At 47.2% G+C, this 23,910-nt stretch overlaps 1 protein-coding gene across 3 annotated transcripts in view; it reads right to left on the bottom strand.

Annotated features, from left to right (window-relative positions):
* RPH3A (rabphilin 3A) overlaps positions 1–4,688 on the bottom strand; it is a 257,663-nt gene extending 252,975 nt beyond the window's left edge. The window contains exon 1 of one of the 3 annotated variants that reach the window (XM_045073643.1): positions 4,447–4,688. In XM_045073643.1, the coding sequence (XP_044929578.1) occupies positions 4,447–4,593 (147 nt within the window). In that variant the 5' untranslated portion in view covers positions 4,594–4,688. The remainder of the gene's footprint in view (positions 1–4,446) is intronic. The other 2 variants (XM_045073642.1, XM_045073644.1) reach the window with 2 other exon arrangements.
* Between the last annotated feature and the right edge of the window lie 19,222 nt (positions 4,689–23,910).

The raw sequence follows: 23,910 nt of genomic DNA, 5'->3' as shown, positions 1-23,910 counted from the left end.
TGCATATGCTGTTCCCTCTATCTGAAATGCTTGTCCTTTCCTCCCTTGCCTCTCACCCAGGGCTTTTTTTTTTTTTTTTAAAGATTTTATTTATTCATTTGTTAGACAGAGAGAGAATGCACACAAACAGGGGGAACATCAGGCAGAGGGAGAAGCAGGTTCCCAGCTGATCAAGGAGCCCAATGCAGGATATGATCCCAGGACTCCAGGATCATGACCTGAGCTGAAGGCAGATGCCCAGCCAAGGCATCCCTCTCCCAGGGCTAGGTCTCCTCACTTTTTAGATCTCAGTTCAATCAACTTCCTTCAGGGAAGCATTTGCTGATTTCCTTGACCATATCAAATTCCCCCTTATGCTCTTATGGCGCAATGTTCCTTTCCTGGGTTTGCTTACGACAGGTGCCATTTTACATATATTTGTGTGATTCTATGAGGAATCACAGATCAGACCCTCTGCTAGTGAGGAAGTCTGTAAAGGAGGGACTGAATCTAGTTTTGCTCATCCCTCTATCAATAGCAGCACGGGGCCCTATCCCATAGTAGGTGTTTTCTGTATGTGTTTAATTAATCGACTGATTGAGTGAATGAGAGAGTTAATGAAATAACTAAAACTACAAAAGCAAGAATAGAAATATGAAGACGGGGAAACGCCCTAAGAATCAGCTAAGCGAGTTGAAAACAGTTGTCTCTAGGGATAGACTAGGAGAGGAACAGGAAACTAGTAATTTGTTATAAATGTTATAATCTGTCTTTTTAACTGTGTACTTGCATTATTCTGATAGACTAGATTTTTAACTGAGATCATAAAAACTAAAAGCAACTACTTTACCAAATTTTTCATAAAGAAATGAAATGCTCTGCTGGGTATACTTTCCTGGGAGTTTTCCAAATGGAAAGAAATTGGAGGGATGCGAGAAATGTCAGTGAGGAGGCATCCTGGAGAGCAATCCATGAAGTTCAAATATCTGGGTGCCCATGGCTACTGCTTTTTTTTTTTTTTAAGATTTTATTTATTTATTTGACAGATAGAGATCACAAGTAGGCAGAGAGGCAGGCAGAGAGAGAGAGGAGGAGGAAGCAGGCTCACTGCCAAGCAGAGAGCCCGATGCGGGGATCGATCCCAGGACCCTGGGATCATGACCCCAGGCGAAGGCAGAGGCTTTAACCCACTGAGCCACCCAGGCGCCCCCATGGCTACTTTTGAGAAAAGCAACTCCTGAGATACTTCGTTCTTGAAAGTTATGGGGGCTGGAGCCCATGCCTTGGGTACATCCAGCCCTGGAGCCACTGGCCACACCTGATTGAACGCAGAATCAGCGCTCATGCTAAAGGCAACCCAGTCACAACATGAGAGGGAGACCATGAATGAAACTCTACCCAATAGAAGTGCTACACATTTGATGATGGCAGATCCAGCCAATCAGATCCTCTCTTGGAAAGTATACCCAGCAGAGCAGTGTTAGCTGGGACCAAGAGGCACACAGTGGAACTGATGAAGGCTGTACAAAATTGTATACAAAATAAATTTCCCAGGCTCTACTGCTTTGATCAGATTATCAAAGGAAGTTGTGATTAGCAAAGGTTAAGAACTAGTAGATAAGCCAGGTAAATATTTTTTATATTCTTAAACACTGAAAGATTTCATGTAAACATTTAGATTTCCAGGTTCTGTTTCAAAAAATTACAGTAACACTGAGACTATAATTTCTCATGGTAATGATCGCCCAGAGCTAGGTCATAACTGCTCCCTGTAGATGGGGCACGTGTTCTCCAGCTCATCTTATTCCCACCATGCCTAGCCCATTTCACTTGCTGACATGTCATGCCTGGATCCTGTAAACAGTTGAGTTTGCAACTCTCAGCTGCCAACAAGCTGTTAATTCAGACTAAGATGTGAGTGGTTGATATGTTCGCCTTTTCTCTCTCTCTCTCTCTCTTTTTTAATAGGAGCGTAACCCATTAAGATCTCTCATGATGGAATTCAGAAGAGAAATAATTTTGAGTCCCTCTCAGGTCATGTTTATGCTCCCTACTGTCTCTCCCTTTCAGGTTGGACCAGAACAGAAATCCAGTTCCAGGCATTGTATCCCTATTCTAATCTTCTGTAGACCTTCCTAGATTTCTGTGTTCTATTTTTGTTTTGGTTTGGCTTGATTTGGTTGGGTGTTGATTTGGGGTTGTTTTGTTTTGTTTGGGGGTTTGGGGGGTTGTTTCTGGTTTGGGGAGTTTTGGTGGTTTAAGGAGCTTTTTTGTTAGGTTTTGTTTTTGCCTTTTTAAGACTCTTATTAGTTACTGGAAATACAGTTTTGCCTCTCAATAGAATCTTGGTCCCTAACAATTTGGGGACATAGCAGCTGCCTTTGATTGACACCTAGTACTGAAATCTTCTGTTTTCCTTCCTGACTCAGGTAACAATCATAGGTGGCACTGTGGCTGGGGTCATGCTGACAAAAACCCTGTTACCTTTGCATAATAAAATGCTGCATGGTTTGAAATTGTTTCATGCTGGGCCCATTCTCCTAGCTGCTTGGCACCTGCAAAGGGACAAAATGACTTTGAATTGAGGGGTGGCAGTGAGAGAAACAAAAGCATCCAAAGTCAGTCTATGATGTTCTTTATACTACAAGCTTGAGAACAGTGACTTCCACTGTAACTCAGAGGGGTAGAGAGATTTCTTGCCTGAGGCTGGTGTCTCAGAGACTGAATCTCTACTTTAGTCAATTACATTTGATTCAGTACTTCCTGAACATCATTATGTGAAATGCAATACATCTGCTGTGTGGGGACACAAAGAGGAGGAAGATAGAGTCACAGCTCTCAATGAACTTGAAGTCCAGTAGAGGAGATCAGACAAAATCAGTAATGAATGATCTGAATTCAATGAATATGGTTTCCAACTAAGAGACATCTGGTCCTTCCATGCCAACAATTAATTTCCCACTTTTTCTTTTTGTTTTTGTTTTTCAGTTTTGGGTTTTTTTTTGTTTGTTTGTTTGTTTGTTTTTGCAAACCACATGCTCCCAATCTTAACAATTTTGATCCAGGTGAGCCATCCCGTGTTGCCCCTACTGCCTTTTCTGAGACAGAGAGAGACCAAGTTCCAAGTACATTATCTAAGCCCCTGGATCCAGCCATACTTGAAATCCTCCTTTAGTCTTTTACAAGCCTTGAAACTACAAAATTGTGTATTTATTTAGCCTAACCTGGTTTCAGTGATCTCTTTTCACTGAAAGAGTCCTGACTAATAAAAATATGCGCAAATGCTCTTACTTGTATTGACTCATTTCACCTTCAAAACAATCCTATAAGATTTATAAAAGAGAAGAGCTCAGGTAAGGCCCTGAAGAGGGTAAGACTAGTGTGAACACCATCAGGTTTACTGTGTAAAATAACCTATCCTTCCTAAAGAAGATTCTTCCCTCCACCTAGTTACCCTGGAGGCAGGAAGACAAATCAGGAAAGTGGATAATAAAACTTGTTCAGGCAAAAAGGTCTAGAGCACTGTTTCTCAAACCTTAACATGTATTTGGATCAGCTGGGGATCTCATTAAAATCCAGAATTTAATTCAGTTAGGTCTAGGGTGGGGCCTGAGATTCAGCATTTCTGCTCCCAAGTGGTGCTGATTCTGCTGGTCCAGGACCACACTTTGAATAGCTCAGGCTTAGACCAGGGCAGTGAGTAGCCAGAAGTGGCAAGTGAATATGTTTTATTTGATTCACACAGTATTTTAAAAATAAAAATTTTGTATTATACTTGTTTCCCGATTTTCATGTATGTTCAAAACTTTTCATTATAAAAAGTGTTTTTAAGTTAATGGCCAAAATCCAAAGGTGATTTTTACATAAGTGTCTCACTTTCTGGCTTCCCAAGAATTTGACCGATCTGGCCACACTGGGCGCACAGTCCTGCCTAGCAACCACGAGTGTCCCTGGTGGGTCTCTAGTTGGCCCCATGGTCCATCCGTTCATCACAGCACAGTGGTGAGGCAGCCCCTGGGACCGCAGGTTAGGCGCACACCCAACACCCTGTGGCTCCCCCCAGCGTGGTGTTAACCCCCTGCCAGCCTGGGGAAGAGGGACATTGCTGCAGTCAGTGACGGGCCGCTGCGCCCCGAGGGACCGCTAGCACCCGGCGACCACCTGTTTTCCGCGCGCAGACGCAGCCATTCGCACACCCTTGCAGGGACCCGCCCCCCCAAACCCCGGGGATCCGCGGGTCGCGTGCCTTCTCCTGGCCGTCCAATTCCGTCGTCGCCCTACCCCCAGTTTAGCGCATCCCCAGGCTCCAGCAACCCCATTCTCGCAGACGACGTCCTGCGTTCCCCTCCGCGCCCCAGATGGCCCCCTTGGACCCCCTTACCCAAGGCAGGCTGCGGCGTGGGTAGGCGAGACCCGCGGCGGCCCGCCCCCTGCCCCTCCCCGCAGCCCCTGCGGTGCCCACCTTACCTGTCCGCAAGCGGTGGTGGTGGGCCTGCCCTCCCTCCTCCTCTGCCTCCAGCGCTGGCGCCTCTGCGACCGCCGCCACCACCGCGGCAAAGCCACCTGCGCGTGACCCTCGATCACCAAGTCCTCCCCACACACATACACACACATGCGCGCGCGCGCGCTCTGCCCTTAGAGGTGGGAGCTGTGGCCTGGGACGAAGTCATAAAGAGCCAAGCCTGCGGGTGAGGAACGCCACCGCCCCTCTCCCTCTCTGCCTGGAAAAGTTAGTTGTCTCAGCAGTTGGGTTTCTCGGTGGGCAGGACCCATTAGCACCCTCCTCCCTCCCCATTCAGTCAATCACTCATGTTGCTGATCCCCAGATACACAGGGGTCCTCCGGCCCGCCCCCCGGAGGATGCGAGCTTGCTGTCCCTCTACCGGGAACCCTTCTCCCTGTCCTAAGGGGCCTCAAAGGAAAATCAAAGGGCGGGGTCCTGGGCCCGCAGAGGCAATCTTCCTCTCTAAGTCTCCAAAGGAACTGTGGGCTCCTACCTGCAGTATTTAATCCCGGATGACTTAAATGTTGCTGAAAATGGACTTTCCCCTGGTTTATTTAACCCCTTTGTGACCCAGATGAAAAAGCATTGTTTTGGGGGTATCACATGAACAGTTTTAGGTGAAGGGCCTAGAACAGCAGGCACTGGGTAGGGTTAGCTGATATTACCTTGGCTTGCATTCGGCACGGTGCCCTGCACCAAAGCTGAAACGGAAAAAAACGTCTCTCCAGCATGGAAACCATCTCATTCCCTTCCTCTTTAAGGCAAGTGATGTAAACCTGAGGATGGTGGCCAAGTGTGTCCTGCAGAATTCGTTCTGTTTGGTTGAGTTGCTGTTTTTGGAAAATGTGAATTGATTGTCAACGCTCAAAAACCTGAGAGATCACATCAACAAAGGGATATTCCATAACTTCGAAAGAACAGAAAGTTGGGGCCGGACCAAGCCCACTTTCCCGGAGGCTGGAGGTGACAAGCAGTGGACTCTTCAAAGAGGTGTTTGCTCTGGTTAGTCCCAGTTTCCACGAGACTCACTTGCTCCTTTACAAGATCTTCCCAGTCCCTGTAAGACCTTTTGAGTTTCACCTATGGTCTAATGCTGAGTTTTGTCCAGTTTCCCCCAAAAGTAGCTTTCATTATCCCCATCTTACAGAAAAGGAAACTGAGGCTCAGAAAGATCTAGTAAGGGGCACTTGAGTGGCTCAGTTGGTTAAGCATCTGCCTTCCACTCAGGTCATGGTCCTGGCGTCCTGGAATGGACACCCCCCCCATGAGGCTCCCTGCTCAGCGGGAGGTCTGCTCCCTCTGCCCCCCACTCGAGCTCGCTCTCTACCTTAACAAAATAAATAAAATCTTTAAAAAAAAAAGAAAGAAAAGATCTAGTAAATTGTCCAAGGTCACATAGCTAATACACAGCAAAAAGTGAAGTTGGGACCCAGGCTTCATGCCCTGAGGGTCTGAGCACAGCAAGGGAAGCATAAAGGGGAAAGGTGGTTTACACCAAGTCATCTTTTTGAAAGGAGCGTTTTTATTAATAGCACACTTTGAATGCCAATTTGTTGGGATTGTTAAACAAGAATTTAGATTTTCAGCTTCATCCACTTTGGCAGTGTCCTCTCCCACACTCACTCCGTCTCCTTATTTTTCCTCATTTATGCACTCTGAAAAATTCTAAAGGTCTAACTGAAATCGAAAACGTTTCTTATTTCATCCATCTCAAGTTACTGGCAACCGTAAGTGTTCTTTCCTTTCCATTTCTTCTTTTTAGCTCCTTTATTTATATTTTACTCTTTGTAGTTTGTCAATTCCCTCTTACCAGCTGCTTGCAAAATCAAAATGTCTTTACTGTTAAGTTTCCAGTTAGGGTTGTTTTTTGGCCCAATAAACATACATCTGAGAGGGGGGAGAAAAATGTGTGCACACAGACACCTATAAGTACAGCCCCTAAAAGGTTCTTGGTATCTCTCCAGGTCTCAGTGTCCCAAAATGTTTTCACAGATCTTAAACCCAAACGCCAGAATCACTCACAGCATAACCATACCCTTTACATTTAGAACAGTTGGTTGCAACCATTAACCAGAAATATGATCCTATGTTACTGTCAATTTATAAATGTTGACAACTCATTCAAAAGAATTTAAACACAGTGAAGACAACCCCCCGCTCCCACCACCACAACCAAAAAAAAAAAAAAAAAAAAATCCAGGTCAGGTATAACAAGTTCATGACTTCTGTTCCCAACTTTCAGGATGACTGCTGTGTCTACCCCTTCAAAGTCAGTGGGGGAAGCTCTCTGCCTTGATGTTTTTCCCTCTCTTCCTTGGTCCCTGAGGCCCCTGGACCCCCTGGTCCTCTCCACCTTGATGGCGTGGGTTGTCAATCATTCTGTGCCATACAGCTACTCTGCAGGGTGGGCAGAAGAAGGGGAAGGTACAGAGACTACAAATTGGAAGAGAAGAAGGGAAAGTAAGAGCTCGTTACCACAGTCTAACTTCAGCCTCAGTCATCTCTCAGGTGCTACTCAAAGTGTGGTCCCTAGGCAGGCAGCTTAGGTGGCAACAGGGAACTTGTTAGAAATACAGATTCTTCAATCCCACTCCAGACCTACCCATCAGTCTCTCTGGGGCAGGGGTCTAAGGGAATCTACGGGTTAGTCCTCTGGCAGACTCTCATGAGTCCTAATGTTTGGGGTTAACCTCCACCTGCGTGCTTTTATGCTAAAATAATCTTTCTGCACCTTAAGTTACTTCAGCAAAGCCACTATCCCCCACCCTGTTATCCTGGCCAGACCCCCAGAGAGAAAGAGAGGCTAGGAACCTCTCTCATCACACTGAGAATTCTGAATAACTTCACTCCTTGCCTTTGGAGTATCATCTTATAATTCATTAATAAGCGAATAACCCAATAAAATGTGGGCAAAATATCTAAACAGGTCACAAAAGGAGGTATATAAATGGCCAATAAGCACCTGAAAAGGTGTGCGACACCATTAGTCATCAGGGGAATGCAAATTAAGACTTCAGTGAGATACCGCTATAGGCCACCTCCCAGAATGGCTAAGACTAGTAAGACTGACAACATTGAGTGTGAGGATGTGGAGCCACTGGAACTTTCACATGTTGCTGGTAGGAATACAAAAACAATACAACTTTGGAAAAGAATCTGGCAATTTCTTATAAAGCTAGATAGACACTCATCACATAATCCAGCAACTCTACTCCTAGGCATTCACCCAAGAGAAAGGAAAACAGGTGCCTGCACAGAGACTTACCCAAAACAGGTTTATGCATCAAAGCCCCAAACTACAAGTGTCCATCGATGTGTGCAGAGAGAAACAAACTGTGGCATATCCACAGAATAGAATACTATTTAGCAACAGAAAGGGAATGAAGTACTGACACGCGCAGTAAAAGGGGTGAAGAGGAAAACCTTGTGCCCAGCAAGAGAAGCCAAACGGGAAATGTTACACATTGTATCATCCCATTCATAGGAATCGCTGGGGATATAGAGTAATACAAAGCAGGTCAGTCAATAGCTGTGGGGGGTTGGAGGGATGGTGATTAGTGGCAAAAGGATACGTGGAAAAATAAGAATATGGAAATGTAAGAAATATAAGAATACGGAAATATTCTCTATCTTTACTGGAGTGATGGTTTACATAGGTATGTAAATCTGTCAAAACTCATCCAACTGTCCACCGAAAATGGGTGCACTGTAGCACATAAATCGTACTGCCATTGAGATGATTGTTCTTAGCACACCTGCCCATAAATGACACTTCAATAAACTTGATTATTTTGAAGTGCCTGTCCTGGCCCAGCTGCACCCAGGAAGGAATTGCTGACGCCAAAAGGGACAGAGGCATCTCTGCCCTCCGTTCCTGCTGCTGCCTGGAGGTAGGTCAGCAGTGCAGAGGTTTTTCCCACATTAAATAACTTCAGAAGTCCAGTCATTGGGAAGCGAGTGTCTCCAGCGCAATGCAATTCCTGAGCACGCCTCACTCTGCCCCCTGCACCAGGAGACAACCCTGGGCTGGAGAATGGCTTAGCGATGGATCCCAGGGGCCATTCTCAGCGTTGTCCAGACACTCTCACCAGCACCTGCAGCTCCCCCTGTGCTCCAGCCTCCAACACTGCTTTCCAAATTGGAGTCTGGGTCCCCAGCAAGCTGGGTTCCCTGGTTCCTGAGGCTTTTGGAAAAGAGAAGAGAGCCACTGACATTTCCAGCAAGCTGGGTCCCTGTCCGCCAGGGAAAGCAGAGCTGCCGTGATCCCCCTCCACCTCTAGGCGGCGCGACCCGTGGAGAATGACTACCGTGTGAATGGCGACCGGGGACCTGGGCAGCACAGCGGCCCCACGCAGTGGGGGAAACTATGCCTCCGCTGCCTCAGTAGGTCTCTGGCAACCACCCATCTCCTGTCTCTCCAGATTTGCCTGTTCTGGATGTTTCATATAAATGGGATTATACAATATGTGGTCTTTTGTAACTGGCAATTCTTCCACTGAGCCTCGTGTTTTCACGGTAGCACCGATGGGCATTCCATCGCCGGGATGCATATCAGCTTTTCTTGACCCACTCGTTAGCTGATGAACAATGGGTGTTAACAGTTCCTTGGACAGCCCTTACTCATCTCAGTCCTCAGAAGGGAGCAGGCCTGTGAGTTCCTCCAAGGACAAGTCCACGCCTTCTGAACTCTCCACAGATCCCTGGGGCTCTAAGGCTTCAACAACAAACATTACTGCTCAGGGTCCTGAGGTCTGGAGGTCTGACAGGAGGCAGGCATGGCCGAGTCCCTGAGGAGGGCTCTCTTGCTGGTCCTGTCTTCACATGGCTTGCCTTGGAGTGCGCACACCGAGCGAGCTCTTGTCTTTTACAAGGACACAAGGGCCCCACACTCCTAACCTAATCTCACTTAATCATGTCCCCAAAACTCCACCTCCAAACCATCACATTAGCGTTAGGATTTATCAGACGCATTTTAGGACACAACATCCAATCCACAGACAGCACTTGCTTCTGACCCACGCTGCCACCCCGCCCGTGCCTCCTGCCAGTTCCTGGTGGGGATGTAAAATGGTAAATAACCCCGGAAATCAGTTTGCAGCCCCTTATACGGGTCAAGATACAACTTACTGTATGACTCAGCCGTCCCACTCCTAGACATGTACCGAAGACACAGTGCTGGGTCTGAATCCAGCTCCCTTTACTTTCCAGACGTGTGACCTTGACCAAGTGATTCAGCCACCTTGTGTCAGCTTACTCATCTGTGAAATGGGATAATCGTAACGCTTGCTTCATCCATTTAATCAATATTTACTGAGCACCTCTGCAAACCAGGCTGTGAGTGGGCAGTGGTGGATGAGACAGATATGGCTATCCTCAGGGAAGGTCACAGTTTGGGAAGGAGTGTAAACAGTAAACAAATAAGGAGACAGATGGTGATACATGCTAGGAACAAAAGCAACAGGGAGCTGACAGAAGAGATAACATGGGGTGATGGATTTTTTTTTTAAGGTTTTATTTATTTGACAGAGATCACAAGTAGGTAGAGAGGCAGGCAGAGAGAGAGAGAGAGAGAGAGAGAGAGAGAGAAGCAGGCTCACTGCTGAGCAGAGAGCCAGATGCAGGGCTCGATCCCAGGACCCTGAGATCATGACCTGAGCCAAAGGCAGCAGCTTAACCCACTGAGCCACCCAGGGGCCCATATTTTTTTATTTTTAAGTAATTTCTATACTCAACATGGAACCCAAACCACAGCCCTGAGATGGAGAAGTCTCGGGCTCCACTGACTGAGACAGCCAGGCGTCCCTGGGGTGCTGAATTTAAATTGAGGAGTGAGAGAAGGCTTTTCTGGGGGAAATGGCCCATAAATGAAACCAGAAGGACACAGGAGCCTGTGAAAAGGCCCTGAGCCACAGAACCTCTGTGTGTCTGCGGAGAAGCACAGGGCACTGGAGCTAGGAAGGAGGCAGGAGTGGGGACCAGGGTATACCTGCACTGTAGACCAGATGCGGCATTTGGACATTACCCAGCCAGCAGCAGGGAGTGTCCGAATTTGGCTTTGCCGGAAACCGGATGTCGGTTCATAAACTGCCCCTGTGTCTGCGCACTCCAAGCGCAGGGAGAGGCACAAGAAAGAGGCAGCCCCTCCCAAGCCAGAGGCAGTGTTCACAAGCAGGAGACTCACCAGGCTGGTCTTGGCAGCCACAGGACAAGGGGGTCTCCGAACAGCAGCCAGAACCTTTAAAGTTTACAGGGAGGTCTTAACAGGTTCAGTCACCTTGGTCTCAAGAACATCTTACTCTCTCAAGGCTATGTCCTTGAAAATGGCTCCCACCGTGGGAATGGTGAGAGGAACGCACATTTCAAGGGGAGGGGTAAGGAGCTCGCAATCTCCTGACCTTCCTGAGGGAGCCCCCCTCCCGGGTCAAGCGCAGGTCACATCCCCTCCGTGATCCCCACCAACACTCCACTCCTCGTGACCATGACCGGCTCTGACCATCTCCCCACGCCGCCCTCCCCAGCAGAGTGTCTGGAGCAGTCGGTCAGCAAGATTTTGCACGCACGGAGGTGGCTGGTTGGGAGGCTCTCTGGCTGCACCAGAGGCAGATCCCCTAGCAACCCACATAAGCCCATGGAAAATAGATAATGATGATGATAATGATTTCCAAAATAAGTAACAATTTTTTCCACCGAGAGGGAGCCCCATGATCTGAGCCACTGATGTATTACGTCCCCTAGGCTGGGGGTCAGATCACTGTGGGGCTTTATAAGTGTCCCCGTGTGATTTAATAAAAATGGTGCGTGTGCAGTCTCATTGGATGTACACGCACAACACTCTGTTTGGATAATGGCACCAGGGCGTCTTCGCAAGTTCAAGGCTGTCCTGTTTCAGGGGACGGCTTTTCTGCTTGGAGATGATTCGGTGTTCAGGAGGGCAGAATCTGTGGCTCTCGTTGAAGTCTTGTAGGGTGATTTTAGTCAGGTCGTCTCCATGTGCTATGATGTCCTCCAGGCCAGCAGAGGGAACAAAGACAGGCTCAGTCACACAGAGTGTCCAGATGACCTCAGCACTGCATTGCTCTCTCAGGACTGCGTCCTTGAAAACGACTCCCACTGTGGAAAGAGTGGGCAGAAGGCACATTCCGAGGACAGGGGAGGCGGTGAGGAGCCTTGGCGTGCCCAGGTCCAGCTGGAGGGTCCAGCCGCCGGCACGTCCTCTCCATGACCTCCCCCAAGCACAAACCCTGAGACAAAGATATGAGGGCAAATCGTGTATTGGGGGGAAACGGCCTCAGGGAGCACTGGTAGAGGAGAGGGTGAGGCCAAGGAAGGAAGCAGATAGAGAACACAACACTAAGCAGATTACCACTGGGACAACAGGCCCCCGGTCCCCGCTCAACGTAATCCCCAGCCTAGGAGCAAGGGATCTGCAGTGTTTATCCACCAGCTACCAGCTGCCATCAGGTGAGGCTCCCTGGAAGAGGGAGGGGAGCTCCCTCCCTCTTCCAGCCTGCCGTATACACAGCCAGATAAACTCTCCGCTGAGCCTTAGGCACCCCTAAGCCACCAGCTCTGCCTGCCCAGGAAGGGGGTACGCCGAGGGGATATAAGCAGGGTGCCCGCAACACCCGCTGTGGGAGTCCGGGAGGATTTTCAGCAGAGAAATTTGCAGAGCTCACTCTGGTGGAGAGGAGGCTGTAGGCAACAGGAGTGGCAGGCGAAGTCCAGCTTGGAGCCCTGCTGGCACAGGTTCCGGAGGGGACTGTCATAGTCAGTGGGCGTGGACAGCAGTGGGGAGGTTGGAGATATATTTGGAAGTAGGAACTGCAGGGCTTGGCCATGGAGCGGATGCCCGGATGAGGGCAAGAGGCCTATCAAGGGCGGCATTGATATTTCTGGTTCTCTGAGCGAGGTGAACCCAGAGGCTATTTCCTGAGAGGCGGGGGACTGGAGATGAGGATGCTGGTATTACTGAGAAACTGAAGGAAAATGAATGAGTCCCTGTAGGAGACTGCCCCTCGTCCACAGCCTTCCCCATGGCAACCCTCAGTGTGGTTCTGTGCTCTTCCGTCCACTCCCACGGTCTCGGAAGACAAGATTCAAGCCTCTGGGGCGCATGACTAATGATGAGTTGGCAACATTTCATCTCTGGGAAATCGCACACGGCAGAAACAAGCCCCAAGACCCACCTTAATAGGTTCCTGGAATTCCACGTGGCATCCCAACGTGGTCCTGCTACCCTAGAAGCAAATCTTCTCCTTGCTTACAGCAACTGTGGCATAAGCCAAGCATTAGAACAATGGGGTCCTTTTCAGGTGGTGACGTGTCTTTAATTCTGTGGGTTTCCATGGCTCAGAGTTTTCTTCTTAATGTATGGCTCAAAAATAAAAAACAGGACAGCGAAGGTTTGGGATTTGTCCCAGAAGATTTGAATGAGTCACTCTTGTATTCAACCAACATTAGCATCTAATGTTTTGAGACAACTGATGGAAAGAGGGGAGCTTTCATAAGGAAGTAAATCACCCAGACAGAAGTAAATTGTTCACTAAGAAAGAAACTGCCCAGAGGGGAGAGATGGGTAATTATGTCCAGAGATGGGTAATTATGTCCACACGTGGCTTTAAACACGTGGCTTTACAAGGAATACAGGACCCTGGAATGGCACAGTCGGCCTCAAGACAGAGAGACGTTCACAATCACCTGAATGGCCACACAGGTTGGTACAACCACTTCAGAAAACCATTTCACAACGTCTTCTAGAACTACACATGCACAGACGCCATCATCCAGCAATTCCATTCCCATGGAAATGCACCCATCTGTTCACCAAAAGACATGTGCTAGAATGTTCCAGGTGGTACTATTCATGATGGCAAAAAAAATCAAAAACAAAGAAACTGAACCCAAATAGCCCCAGTAGAATGGATGGTTCTACTGTGGTGTAGTCACACATGGAGTATTGTGCCCCATACAGCCAGGTGGATAAATGGCTTACAGTGTGCAATAACATGGATGATTCCGGCCCAAAGCTGTCTTTCTAATAATAACGCTTTGCATTTGGACATGCTGTTAAGGAATTCCTTCCTTCAGGAAATATTGAGCAGCTGCTACTGGAAGCAACAGTATTCTAGGTCCTGGAGATACACAGAACAGACAAGACCATCTAGTAGCTTTGCTATCAGGGAACTCACATTCTACAAGGAGCAAACAAACAGCAAATACGTAATATGTCCCAAATCTCTGAACATGTTTTAGGTGGGGTTTTTTAGGCTTCTTAATGGGAGTAAGCAACTTAATGACCAAGACTGAACTAAATGATATTATGTTTTAAATCCGGAGTGGATGGGCCCTTGTGGGGATGGAGTGGCCCTTGAATGGACATCAAGGGACTGATGAATCTCCTAGAGTTACTGCAAAATGTTGTATGTCTGGGGATTTTTCTGGGGAGATGGTCCAAGGCATTCTCAGATTCCTAAAAATATCATTGACACAAAGAGGGTTCAGAATCCCCCCATTCTCTCTCATCTCGCTTAAGGTACGTGCAAACATTTTCAGAGCCCATGCCCATAATCACTGGGATCAATTGTATTTTGCTTGATTTGCTTCGCGTATTTCTCCGAAGTCGTAAATACATGGCCACGTCCTACTTGTCACCCGTAAATGCTACGAAAGATCGTACTGTGTCATATTCTGTTCACTTCCCCCAGCCACTCTCGGCATCAGGCAAGCGACCGTTTCTTGTTGCTCACCATCCCGTAGCGGCTGCTGTGAATACCTTTGCCCAGATTTGTTTGTTGCTTCTAAAGGGTTTTCTTTCGAGCCTATTGGAAAACTGCAGAAGTGGGTCAAATGATACTCACGTCTTAATACTCCTAGGTTGCTACTCACCACATTTTGAATGCAGCAAGAAAGGCTATTAAAAATCACCTGCGGGAGATGACAAAAGGGATCGTTTTTGCTTTAATTCATCATTGATCTTCCTCTTTCCCCCCGTAATAATAGTTATCTATCCTGGGTAAAATAGGAGAGTGAAACATAGTACTTATTACAATAATGGAAAAATACCTATTTTCTGGCAAGACATTTCATGCTTCTATGCCCTTGGAAGTTCCACTCAAATTTTTTCCTATCATTCACCATAACCGATGTGTCAGTTTCAGGGTAAACAGGCAAGATGGGGGTTGGGGGGGTGGGGGGGTGAAGGGTGGAATGTTGCCATGGTAACAAAGGATTTCAGTGAAGAGTATCCATGGTGATTGTTGCTAAATTCTGAGAGGTTTTAAATGCTTTATTTAAAATACATAACAACTATGCAGCTGCTGAGGATGTTCTGAAGGGAAGAGAGGAATGAGTTGTTTGCACTTTTATGAATACGCTTGGCATGGTTCGGCAGGAAGGAGATAAGGCAGTTTAAGGACAGACGTGCTCTATATGTGATCCTATTCAGCAGTTATCAAGGACCTCTCTCCCTCTCATTCAGAATCCTCTCACACCTCTGGGGCCCATTTGTACCTCGATCACCTCCTCGGCAGGCTAACACCTGAGATAAACTCAGGCAGAAACCCAGGCCCCACCCTGCTCCTTCCCTAGGCACCCTGCTCCCACCACTGCCTCGGAATAGAAACACGCAGAGCTTTGAGCAGAACTGAGAGTTCCCAAAGGGCAAACCTCATTGGAAGTTTAAAATAGGTGCTGGGGAGTGCAAAGCCAGGACTATTTCTTTTTTCACTCACATGGATATGAGTATGAGTTGGAGAAATGGGACTAGAACTCAGATCTTCTCGTTGCTAATCCAGAGTTCACTTATTCTCCTTTTGTATTAGAATGACTATGAATTAGAATGACTATGACTATGAACAGCAGAGACCCCATGTAACAGGAACTATAAAAAATAGAAGCTCATTTCTCGTTTACAAAAAAAAAAAAAAAAAATCCAGATGCTCAGGGAGCCAGGCTTCTTCTATCTTGTTGACCATTCTTATGGTCACCTCATCACCCACTATAGCTGCCTGATTCCAGCCATCACATCCAAATTCCAACCAACAGGAAAGAGGAAAAAGATGAAGAAATAAAAGCAAAGGACCCAAACAGCTGCCTTTTAAAGAATGTTCCTGAAAGCTTCCATTTGATACTTCCTTTATGTATCTATCTACTACAGGGCCTCTCCCAGCTACAAAGGAGGGAGGGAAAGAAGAGAGAGAAGCTCTCATGGTCCAGTGAGGCCCTGTAGTGGTTCTTGAGAGATAATTTTAGATCCTACTAATCACCTTGGGAGAAACTGATCCCCTTTCCATTCCTTTCCAAACCTGATAAAGACAAGGAGAAAGTCTCAGGCTGGTGCTTCAGGGACTGAACACCTGCTGTTGTCTCCTTTCAACAGGGATTCAGTCTCAGCCCAAAGCTCTAAGAACGCCTACACAGGCAGAGCAGATGCTAACTTTTGTTTTACGTGAGTTGCTGTCTTAACCAATCACAGTGGCCTTTATTAGAATTTAATATATTGTTTGGTTTGCCTTGGATTAATGTTCATGCGCTTTCTATTTGGTGAGTAATGAGATCTTCCATTTACATCTGTGATTTTTTTTTTCCTTTTAAATAAACAGCTTCACTTTACAAGTGAATTGACTTAAAGGAGAAAACCTTCACATAAACAACAGTACAGGTAGCACATGGATGTGTTAAAAGCGTGACGGAAGAATGGGACCCATGGTTTGGTGGACAATTCCAGTGAGACTGGAAGAGGCCTATGTTTGGATCCCAGACCTGCTGCTGACTTGCTGTGTGACTTTAGGCAAGTCCTTCTCCACTCTGGGCCTCTGTTTTCATACCGGTAAAATGAAGAAAACTAGACTCGCTAGTTGCTAAGATAGCTGTTCTAAAGGAATTCAGGGGTTCACAAAGGACCCCAAATATAATTCCCCAGAACCCCAGAACCTGAGACCATCGCTTCTCCAGACATATCAGCTTTGCCTCTGTGAGCATTTGAGTATACAGAAACAGCAAACACTTGGCTTAGAAATGGAGATTAATCTGCATTCAGAGCATTGCAAATAAATAAAGATTTTTAAGCCAGTGGAGAGCTATCTCCCAAACATACAAAATTAGACTTAATTATTTTTAAAACAATACATCTCTTAATTTGCAAATGAGCAGAACAGAATGCTAAGCAGGGTCTTATTTTGGATGCTAACTACAGTTGCTTTTTCAATTGAAGATTTTCGTACTCTCTTCACACTTCCCCTCAACTGTTTATTAATAACTCTGCCTTTTCCTTGGTTTTAAATTATCCCTAAATATTAAACCCGGTGTGCAGAGCAGATGCTAACTTTGTTTTACATGAGTTGCTTGTCGTCTTATAACCCCAAACAAAAGACCCATTTCCCATTTTTTCAAGAAATGCCAAGAGACCGTCTCCTTAAGAGCCCTGGGTCTCCCAACCGGAGGGAGAAACAGACCCATTGCCGCTCAGACGTGTCAAAACCTGAGTGCCCAGACATATCAAGAAATATTTGAAACTCACAAAGAGATCTTATTTTATGCCCACATATTGGAGAAAATGGAAATGTCTGACTATAGCAAGTGTTGGCAAGAATTCAGAGTTCTTCTAGACAAGAAGCCAATTCAGCAAAGTAGTAGATGTGGTGGACAACAAAAGCTTTGGAGTCATTCACTCCACAAATATTTATCGAGCACATACTATGTGTCCGGCTCTGTTCCTGATGCTGGGATGCAGCAGAGAATGGCAAACAAAACATCTGGCTTTCGTGGAGCGGACATTCTCGTGGAGAAGGGTGAATAACAAACAAAAGAAATAAGTGAAAGAGTCTGTTAAATACCGAGATGTCTGAGGGAGAAAAATAAAGAAAAAGGAGGGAATTGGAGTGGGAGGAAAGAATTGCAAATTTTTTTTTAAGATTTTATTTATTGGGGCACCTGGGTGGCTCAGTTGGTTAAGCAACTGCCTTCGGCTCAGGTCATGATCCCAGCGTCCTGGGATCGAGTCCCACATCGGGCTCCTTGCTCGGCAGGGAGCCTGCTTCTCCCTCTGTCTCTGCCTACCACTCTGTCTGATATGCTCGCTCTCCGTCTCTCTCTCTGACAAATAAAAATAAAATCTTTAAAAAAAAAAAAAAAAGGGACGCCTGGGTGGCTCAGTTGGTTGGACGACTGCCTTCGGCTCAGGTCATGATCCCGGAGTCCCGGGATCAAGTCCCACATCGGGCTCCCAGCTGCATTGGGAGTCTGCTTCTCCCTCTGACCTTCTCCTCGCTCATGCTCTCTCTCTCACTGTCTCTCTCTCAAATAAATAAATAAAATCTTTAAAAAAAAGATTTTATTTATTTGTTTGATAGAGAGTGAGATCACAAGTAGGCAGAGCGGGGTGGGGGGATGGGGAGAAGGCTCCCTGCTGAGCAGAGAGCCCCATGCAGGGCTTGATCCCAGGACCCCTGAGATCATGACCCGAGCCGGAGGCTTAACCCACTAAGCAACTCAGGCGCCCCAAGATTGCAATTTAAAAAAAAGAAAGTTGTCAGAGATGGGTCAATGAGGTCTATGTGGTTCTCTGAGGAAGGGCATTCTAGGCAGAAGGAACAGCTTCTGCAAAGGCCCTGAGGTAGAAGAATTCCTGGTATGATTACAGGAGAGCAAGAAGGGAAGAGGGCAAAGGGACAGATGACAGGAGATGGGGACAAAGGAGTATGTGAGGCTTGGAAGCCAGGGTGAGGGGATAGGATGAGAGCCTCCAAAGTTTTAAGCAGAGGAGGGACTGAGCATCTCTGGGGCTGCCGGTCTAAGAACAGACCACAGGGTAGAGGGCAATTGGGGGTGGGGGGGGCAGAACGTAATCAGGGAGGCCAGGGCAGAGGCTGCTGCCACAGTCCAGGTGAGATGTGACAGTGGCTGGACACAGTGATGGCAGTGGGGGTGGGGAAAAGTTCGAAGATTTAGATGTACTTTGAAAGCAGAAATGTGTTCTAGTAAGTCCAGGTGGAGCTGAGTTTAATCTCAGCTCATCAGCTTTCTTAAGCATTATCACTTACCCTCTCTGAGCCTCGGTTTCCTTATCTGTAAAATGGGGATAGTCAATCCCATTGGGGCGGGTGAGAAGTCGGTGAGCTAGTGCATAGCAAATCAAACCTATTATTACCGTCATTTGTTTCCAGTCAGGGTCTGCCTCCTTATGGCTCTGACCAGGGCATGACCTGTCCTCAGCCAGAGGCCAGAAGCACTCTCTACTCCCCTGTCTGCCTCTGCCCGTCTCTTCTCCCTCCATTAGCTGCAGCCTCTCGTTCTCGATGGAGAAGGTTCAGGCTGCCTCTGACGGTCTTTCTGCACACTGAAGATATGGGAAAAACAAAATAATTATGCCCTGCCTTTCCTGGTATCTTTCAGCTGGGGACCCAAAGTGCTTTTCCGACATTAATGAGACCGCTGAGGCTTCCAGCAGCTGAGCATTGCGGGGAGGTCACAGACGGAGCCGAGGACAGCGCTGGCAGGGTCTCTCTGTCTGCTACCTTCAGAGCCCCCCAGGGGGGAATATGAGCTAATTCAGAAGAATTGTCCAGCCTGTTCTAAAAGGATGGATGAATATGCCTTTTGGGTCACTTCTTCTAAAAATGATAAAATTCAACACAAAAAAAGAAGCCAGAAACCCTTCAACTGTTTGTGGAAGAAGTCTTATGTAATTCATACTGATTCCCAACAATCAGATTATCCATTTCTGCCATAATCAAGCTGGAAATCAGCGTTAACATCATTAAGTCAATCAACAACCACTCTCAAGTCATTTCACATGTCACTCAGGCCTGCTTTTCCTGACCTCTCCATTTAAAATAGCATCCCTTGGGGTGCCTGGGTGGCTCAGTGGGTTAAAGCCTCTGCCTTCGGCTTGGGTTGTGGTCCCAGGGTCTTGGGATCGAGCCCCGCATCGGGCTCTCCACTCAGCGGGGAGCCTGCTTTCCCCCTCTCTCTGCCTGCCTCTCTGCCTACTTGTGATCTCTGTATGTCAAATAAATAAATAAAATCTTTTTAAAAAATAAAATAGCACCCCACAGCCCCACAACCATGACCTTCATCCTCGGTTGTTCCTTTATCTATTACTATAGACAATTGTGATTATTAATCTATTTTCATATTTACTATTTCCTCTGCCACCTGAAAGAAAACCTCATGTCTTTGGTGTTTGTTGCTTGGCCCCAGCACCTAGCTCAGTGTCTAGCACATAGTAGGTCCTCAATAAATATTGAATGAATGAATCAAGGAATCAAGGAATCAAGAAATCAATGAATAAGGGAACAACCCTTTGAGGTAGGAGAACTGGTATATCTTTGCCATTTGAGTAAACCGAGGCTCCACCCACATTGAAGCAAATAGCTCAAAGAAAAGAGGGAAAGGGACTAATGGGGGTGCCTACTATGTGCCAAGGACTGGCCTGGTATACTGCATAGGCTCCTACCTGAACCCTTTAACAACGTGAAGAAGACATGGTTCTCCCCACATTTTGCAGATGACCAGCAAAGCTCAGAAACCTCCTCAAGGTAGGCAGAAAAATGCGCCCCCCTCCTCCCAGCAAGATGTCACCATGTCCTGATCCCTAGAACCTGGGAATAAGCTCTCTTCCATGACAAGAGGGAATTCAAGTAGCAGATGGAATGAAGGGTACTAAGCAGCTGACCTTCAAATGAGATTTTCCTGGACCATCTGGGTGGGCCCAAAGTCATCATAGGGTCCTTGACATGTGAAGAAGGAAGTAGATCAGCAGGTACAACGTGAGACTCAAGAGGCCGTTGCTGTTTTTGGCAAATGGAGGAAGTTACCACAAGCCAAGGAATGCAGTTGTCCTCCAGGAAGCTGGAAAACACAAGGACATGGATTCTCCCCAAGAGCTCCAGAGAGGAATGTGTCCTCCTGACACTTTCATGTTGGCTTATTTGGACATCTGACCCCCAGCACTATGAGACAATGAAGAAGTGTACAGTCATGTGTCACAGCCATGGTGGGAACCTGAGAGGTGCCTCACCCCACAGTCCATGCTTGCAACAGATCTGTAGGTCTCTACTGCCCTCAAGGGGACTTGCATTCCTCCCGGACCAACCAAGCCTGTCCCTAGCTGAGTGGGCCACTTGGCTGTGACCTTTCCCAGCTGTGACTGATTGGACCAGGGAGGGACAACCAAGTCCAAGTAGGTAGAGGCTCCCCCTGTGGAATTTGGAATGGACACAGAAGTCTCAAATTCACAGAAGTCTCAAATTCGTTCCTATTTAGAGCAGCCTCGGGGTCAAATCTAGTTTGTGAATAGTGTTCATTAGACCTTCAGTGTGCTCTAAAATCTTTTTTTTTTTTTTTAATTAGCTGCCCATGTGTTTAAACCTTAAAATTTCATATTTGCAAAATCTGGATGATTGGCTACTCTTCAAAACCCAGAGCCCCTGGCAACACCAGCCCACAGCCCAGCACAGCAGTCACTGGCCAGAGTGGGATTCAGCTCCCGTCCCCATGTGCTTCCCAATGCCAAGAGCAGACACCTACCCAATATCTCCCATCTTGTATAGGCTGTTCTGGGCTGTTCTCGGGACCCAAACATGTCAGCTGGCTTCTGGAATACACTCTCCCCATCCCTACCCTGACCAAAGCAAGGTGACCCCGCAGACTGCACCAGTGGGTTCCCAGGCTGTCTGGATGTCAGCGTGGTTAGGCCCCTGGAGGGTGTCAGGAAGAGATCAGAAGGCAAGAAGGGTGTGTTGTTGGATTATTTATTTTACGGCTCCCTCCTTTCGGGGTCACGAAGTGCTAACTGCCACCCTCCACCTAAGGCCACAACTCCTGCCCATAACTCTGAGGTATCCAAGATTCTAAACCCAAACCTGGGTTTCCAGGTCCTTCCAGTATTTGTGCCAAAGAGGATAGATCACCTCTGAGTTAAGCTTACATATGTGAGATCTGTAATTTTCAAATATGTAAACAAACGGTATATGGGGCTCCCTTTGCACTCTTGCCATGGGGGCTCCAAATGTCAGGTCTGCAGAGTACCCCCATCACCCCAAGCCAAGAAGGGGGCATGAACCAGGTGGGGCTGATTGGATGCCCCCTCCCCACATGCTGAGCCTTCTGGGGAGGCCCTTGACTTAACGGGGCTGAGCTGGTTTCTGTTGCTTACAACCAAAGAACGCTGACAGATACACAGGGCTGCCCAGTCCCAAGTCCACTGTCCCTTCCATGAGACAAGGTGATAAATATAATATACACCAGGCCTGCATCCACAGAGGATATGGAAGATTTACAGAGGGAGGAAGGAGAGGGCAGCAGGGCACCCTCCAGCACATCTCCCAAGAAGAAGACGACACAGAGTGGGACCGCCTGCCTCCCAATGTCTTCCTCCCTCCCTCCCCTTGGACCTAACTCTTAGAACCCATCCTCATGCCCTCTTCCCCACCCCAACTGACTCAGGGAAATTGTGCATGAAAACCCGCTGAGTTGCAGAAAAAGGTTGTGCCTTCCGCTCCGACCCCCACCCTCAAATATATCAAACGAAACAACAAAAAATTTCTTATGTTCCCTAGAACATCCTCAAATCCTCCACACTCCATTCTCTTTTGTAAATATTTCTATCTCATCCCCTAAAAGCGATCTCGCTGAATGGATGAATACTAATCTGGAGAGAGGACTGAGGAAATTTACATCATTTAAATGAGAGCCTCTATTATGCAAAATTATTATTCAAATTATGCAAACATCAGGCTGAACTGGCTGCGGGGCTGGCTGGTGGCAGACCACCACGTGGGGAGGCGGGAAGTGGGGAGAGAGAGAACCTGACACAGAGCGAAGTGACCAGAGGGGAATGGTCCTCACTGGGATGGGTCCTTGTACATTGTTTGCCAGTGCACCCCTCTCTTGCTTAAAATACGCAAAAGTCTGAGTCATTCCCCTCAAAAATCAGAGGAAATGAGCCCCTCGGATGTTCTGACTGTAGATTAAGATTACTTATAACAACAGTTCCAGAAATTCCTGGAAGACTGGGAAGAATGGAATTCTGTCCCATCAAGGTATCTTGTAAAGATGAGATAACCTGGTGAGGGGTGGGGGAGTTAGCTTTCAGCGTAAATGGGGGGAAAGAACAGAATGTTTGCTACAATGGAGACCGACATCCATTATTATTACCGTGGATGCGGATGCCACTAATAAGAACTCCGTTCCTTTGCCATGTTTTCTTTTTTTTTTTTTAAAGATTTTTTCTTTATTTATCTGACAGAGATCACAAGTAGGCAGAGAGGCAGGCAGAGAGAGAGGAGGAAGCAGGCTCCCTGCAGAGCAGAAAACCCAATGAGGGGCTCGATCCCAGGACCCTGAGATCATGACCTGAGCCGAAGGCAGAGGCTTAACCCACTGAGCCACCCAGGTGCCCCTGCCATGTTTTCTTTTAAGGGAGTGGGATTGAGATGTTCACCTGCTTAAAGCCTTTTAGTGGCTGTCCATTCCACACATCGTGCTGAGGCCTACGTCCCCATCATGACTGGACCCCTCTCTATTCCCCAGAGTCTTCCTAGGCTAGTTGGTTTCCTCCTTCACTGCCTGCAGTCATACTTGTAACTCCTACAATATACACAATTCCTTCCTGCCCCAGGACCTTTGTCTGTGCTACTTCCTCTGCCAGAAATGCTCTTCTCCTCTGCTTTCTGACTGGCTGCTTCTTTCTCTGGCTCCAGGTTTTATCCTCAGACAGGCCCCCTTCCTGAGCTCCAACCGAATACCCCTTAAATATTCTCTAAATATTCACTGCTAGACACAAACACACACATCCTTCTCCCAGCCTCTACCATTTTTCTTTTCACAAAATACAATTATATACTTATTTGTGTCGTTAGTTATTTTTTCATTTACCCCACCACCACCACTAAGTTATAAACTCTTACAAGGCAGGGACTGTGTCTTTCTTGTGCATGGCCAAATTTCCGGCACTTTGCACCATGCCTGGTACATAGTAAATAGGAAGTAAATAATGAATTAACTAGTTTATTAATAATCCATGTTTCCAAGTAATTTTTGCAATTCTCCTGACACAAGAAAGAAAACTATGAGACCAGCCAGGCAGATATTAGTTATTCTCATTTTGCAGATAGACACAGGAGGCCCAGGCTCGCCCATGTGGACATGAGCAGAGGGTAGAACGCAGGTCTTCGGACTGATTCAGAATCCAGGACCCCTTCTGCAGGCCACACTCCCGGGTCCCTGACGATCACTTCATTAATGCAAGTTCCATCCAAAATCTGATGAACCTTTTCTTCGGTCAGAGGGCAGATTCGTGTTTGTAAATAAGAGTGGGAATGTTCTGGGCGTCTGGGTGGCTCAGTCGTTAAGTGTCTGCCTTCAGCTCAGGTCATGATCCCAGGGTCCTGGGATCAAGCCCCATGTGTCATGTGTCGTGTTCCCTG

The sequence above is a fragment of the Mustela putorius genome, unplaced genomic scaffold, assembly GCF_011764305.1.
Source record: "Mustela putorius furo isolate JIRA1106 unplaced genomic scaffold, ASM1176430v1.1 tig00537248_pilon_pilon_pilon, whole genome shotgun sequence".
Classification (NCBI taxonomy): domain Eukaryota; kingdom Metazoa; phylum Chordata; class Mammalia; order Carnivora; family Mustelidae; genus Mustela; species Mustela putorius.
Note: the sequence above shows the minus strand (reverse complement) of the source record. Positions and strands in the feature narration are given on the sequence as shown.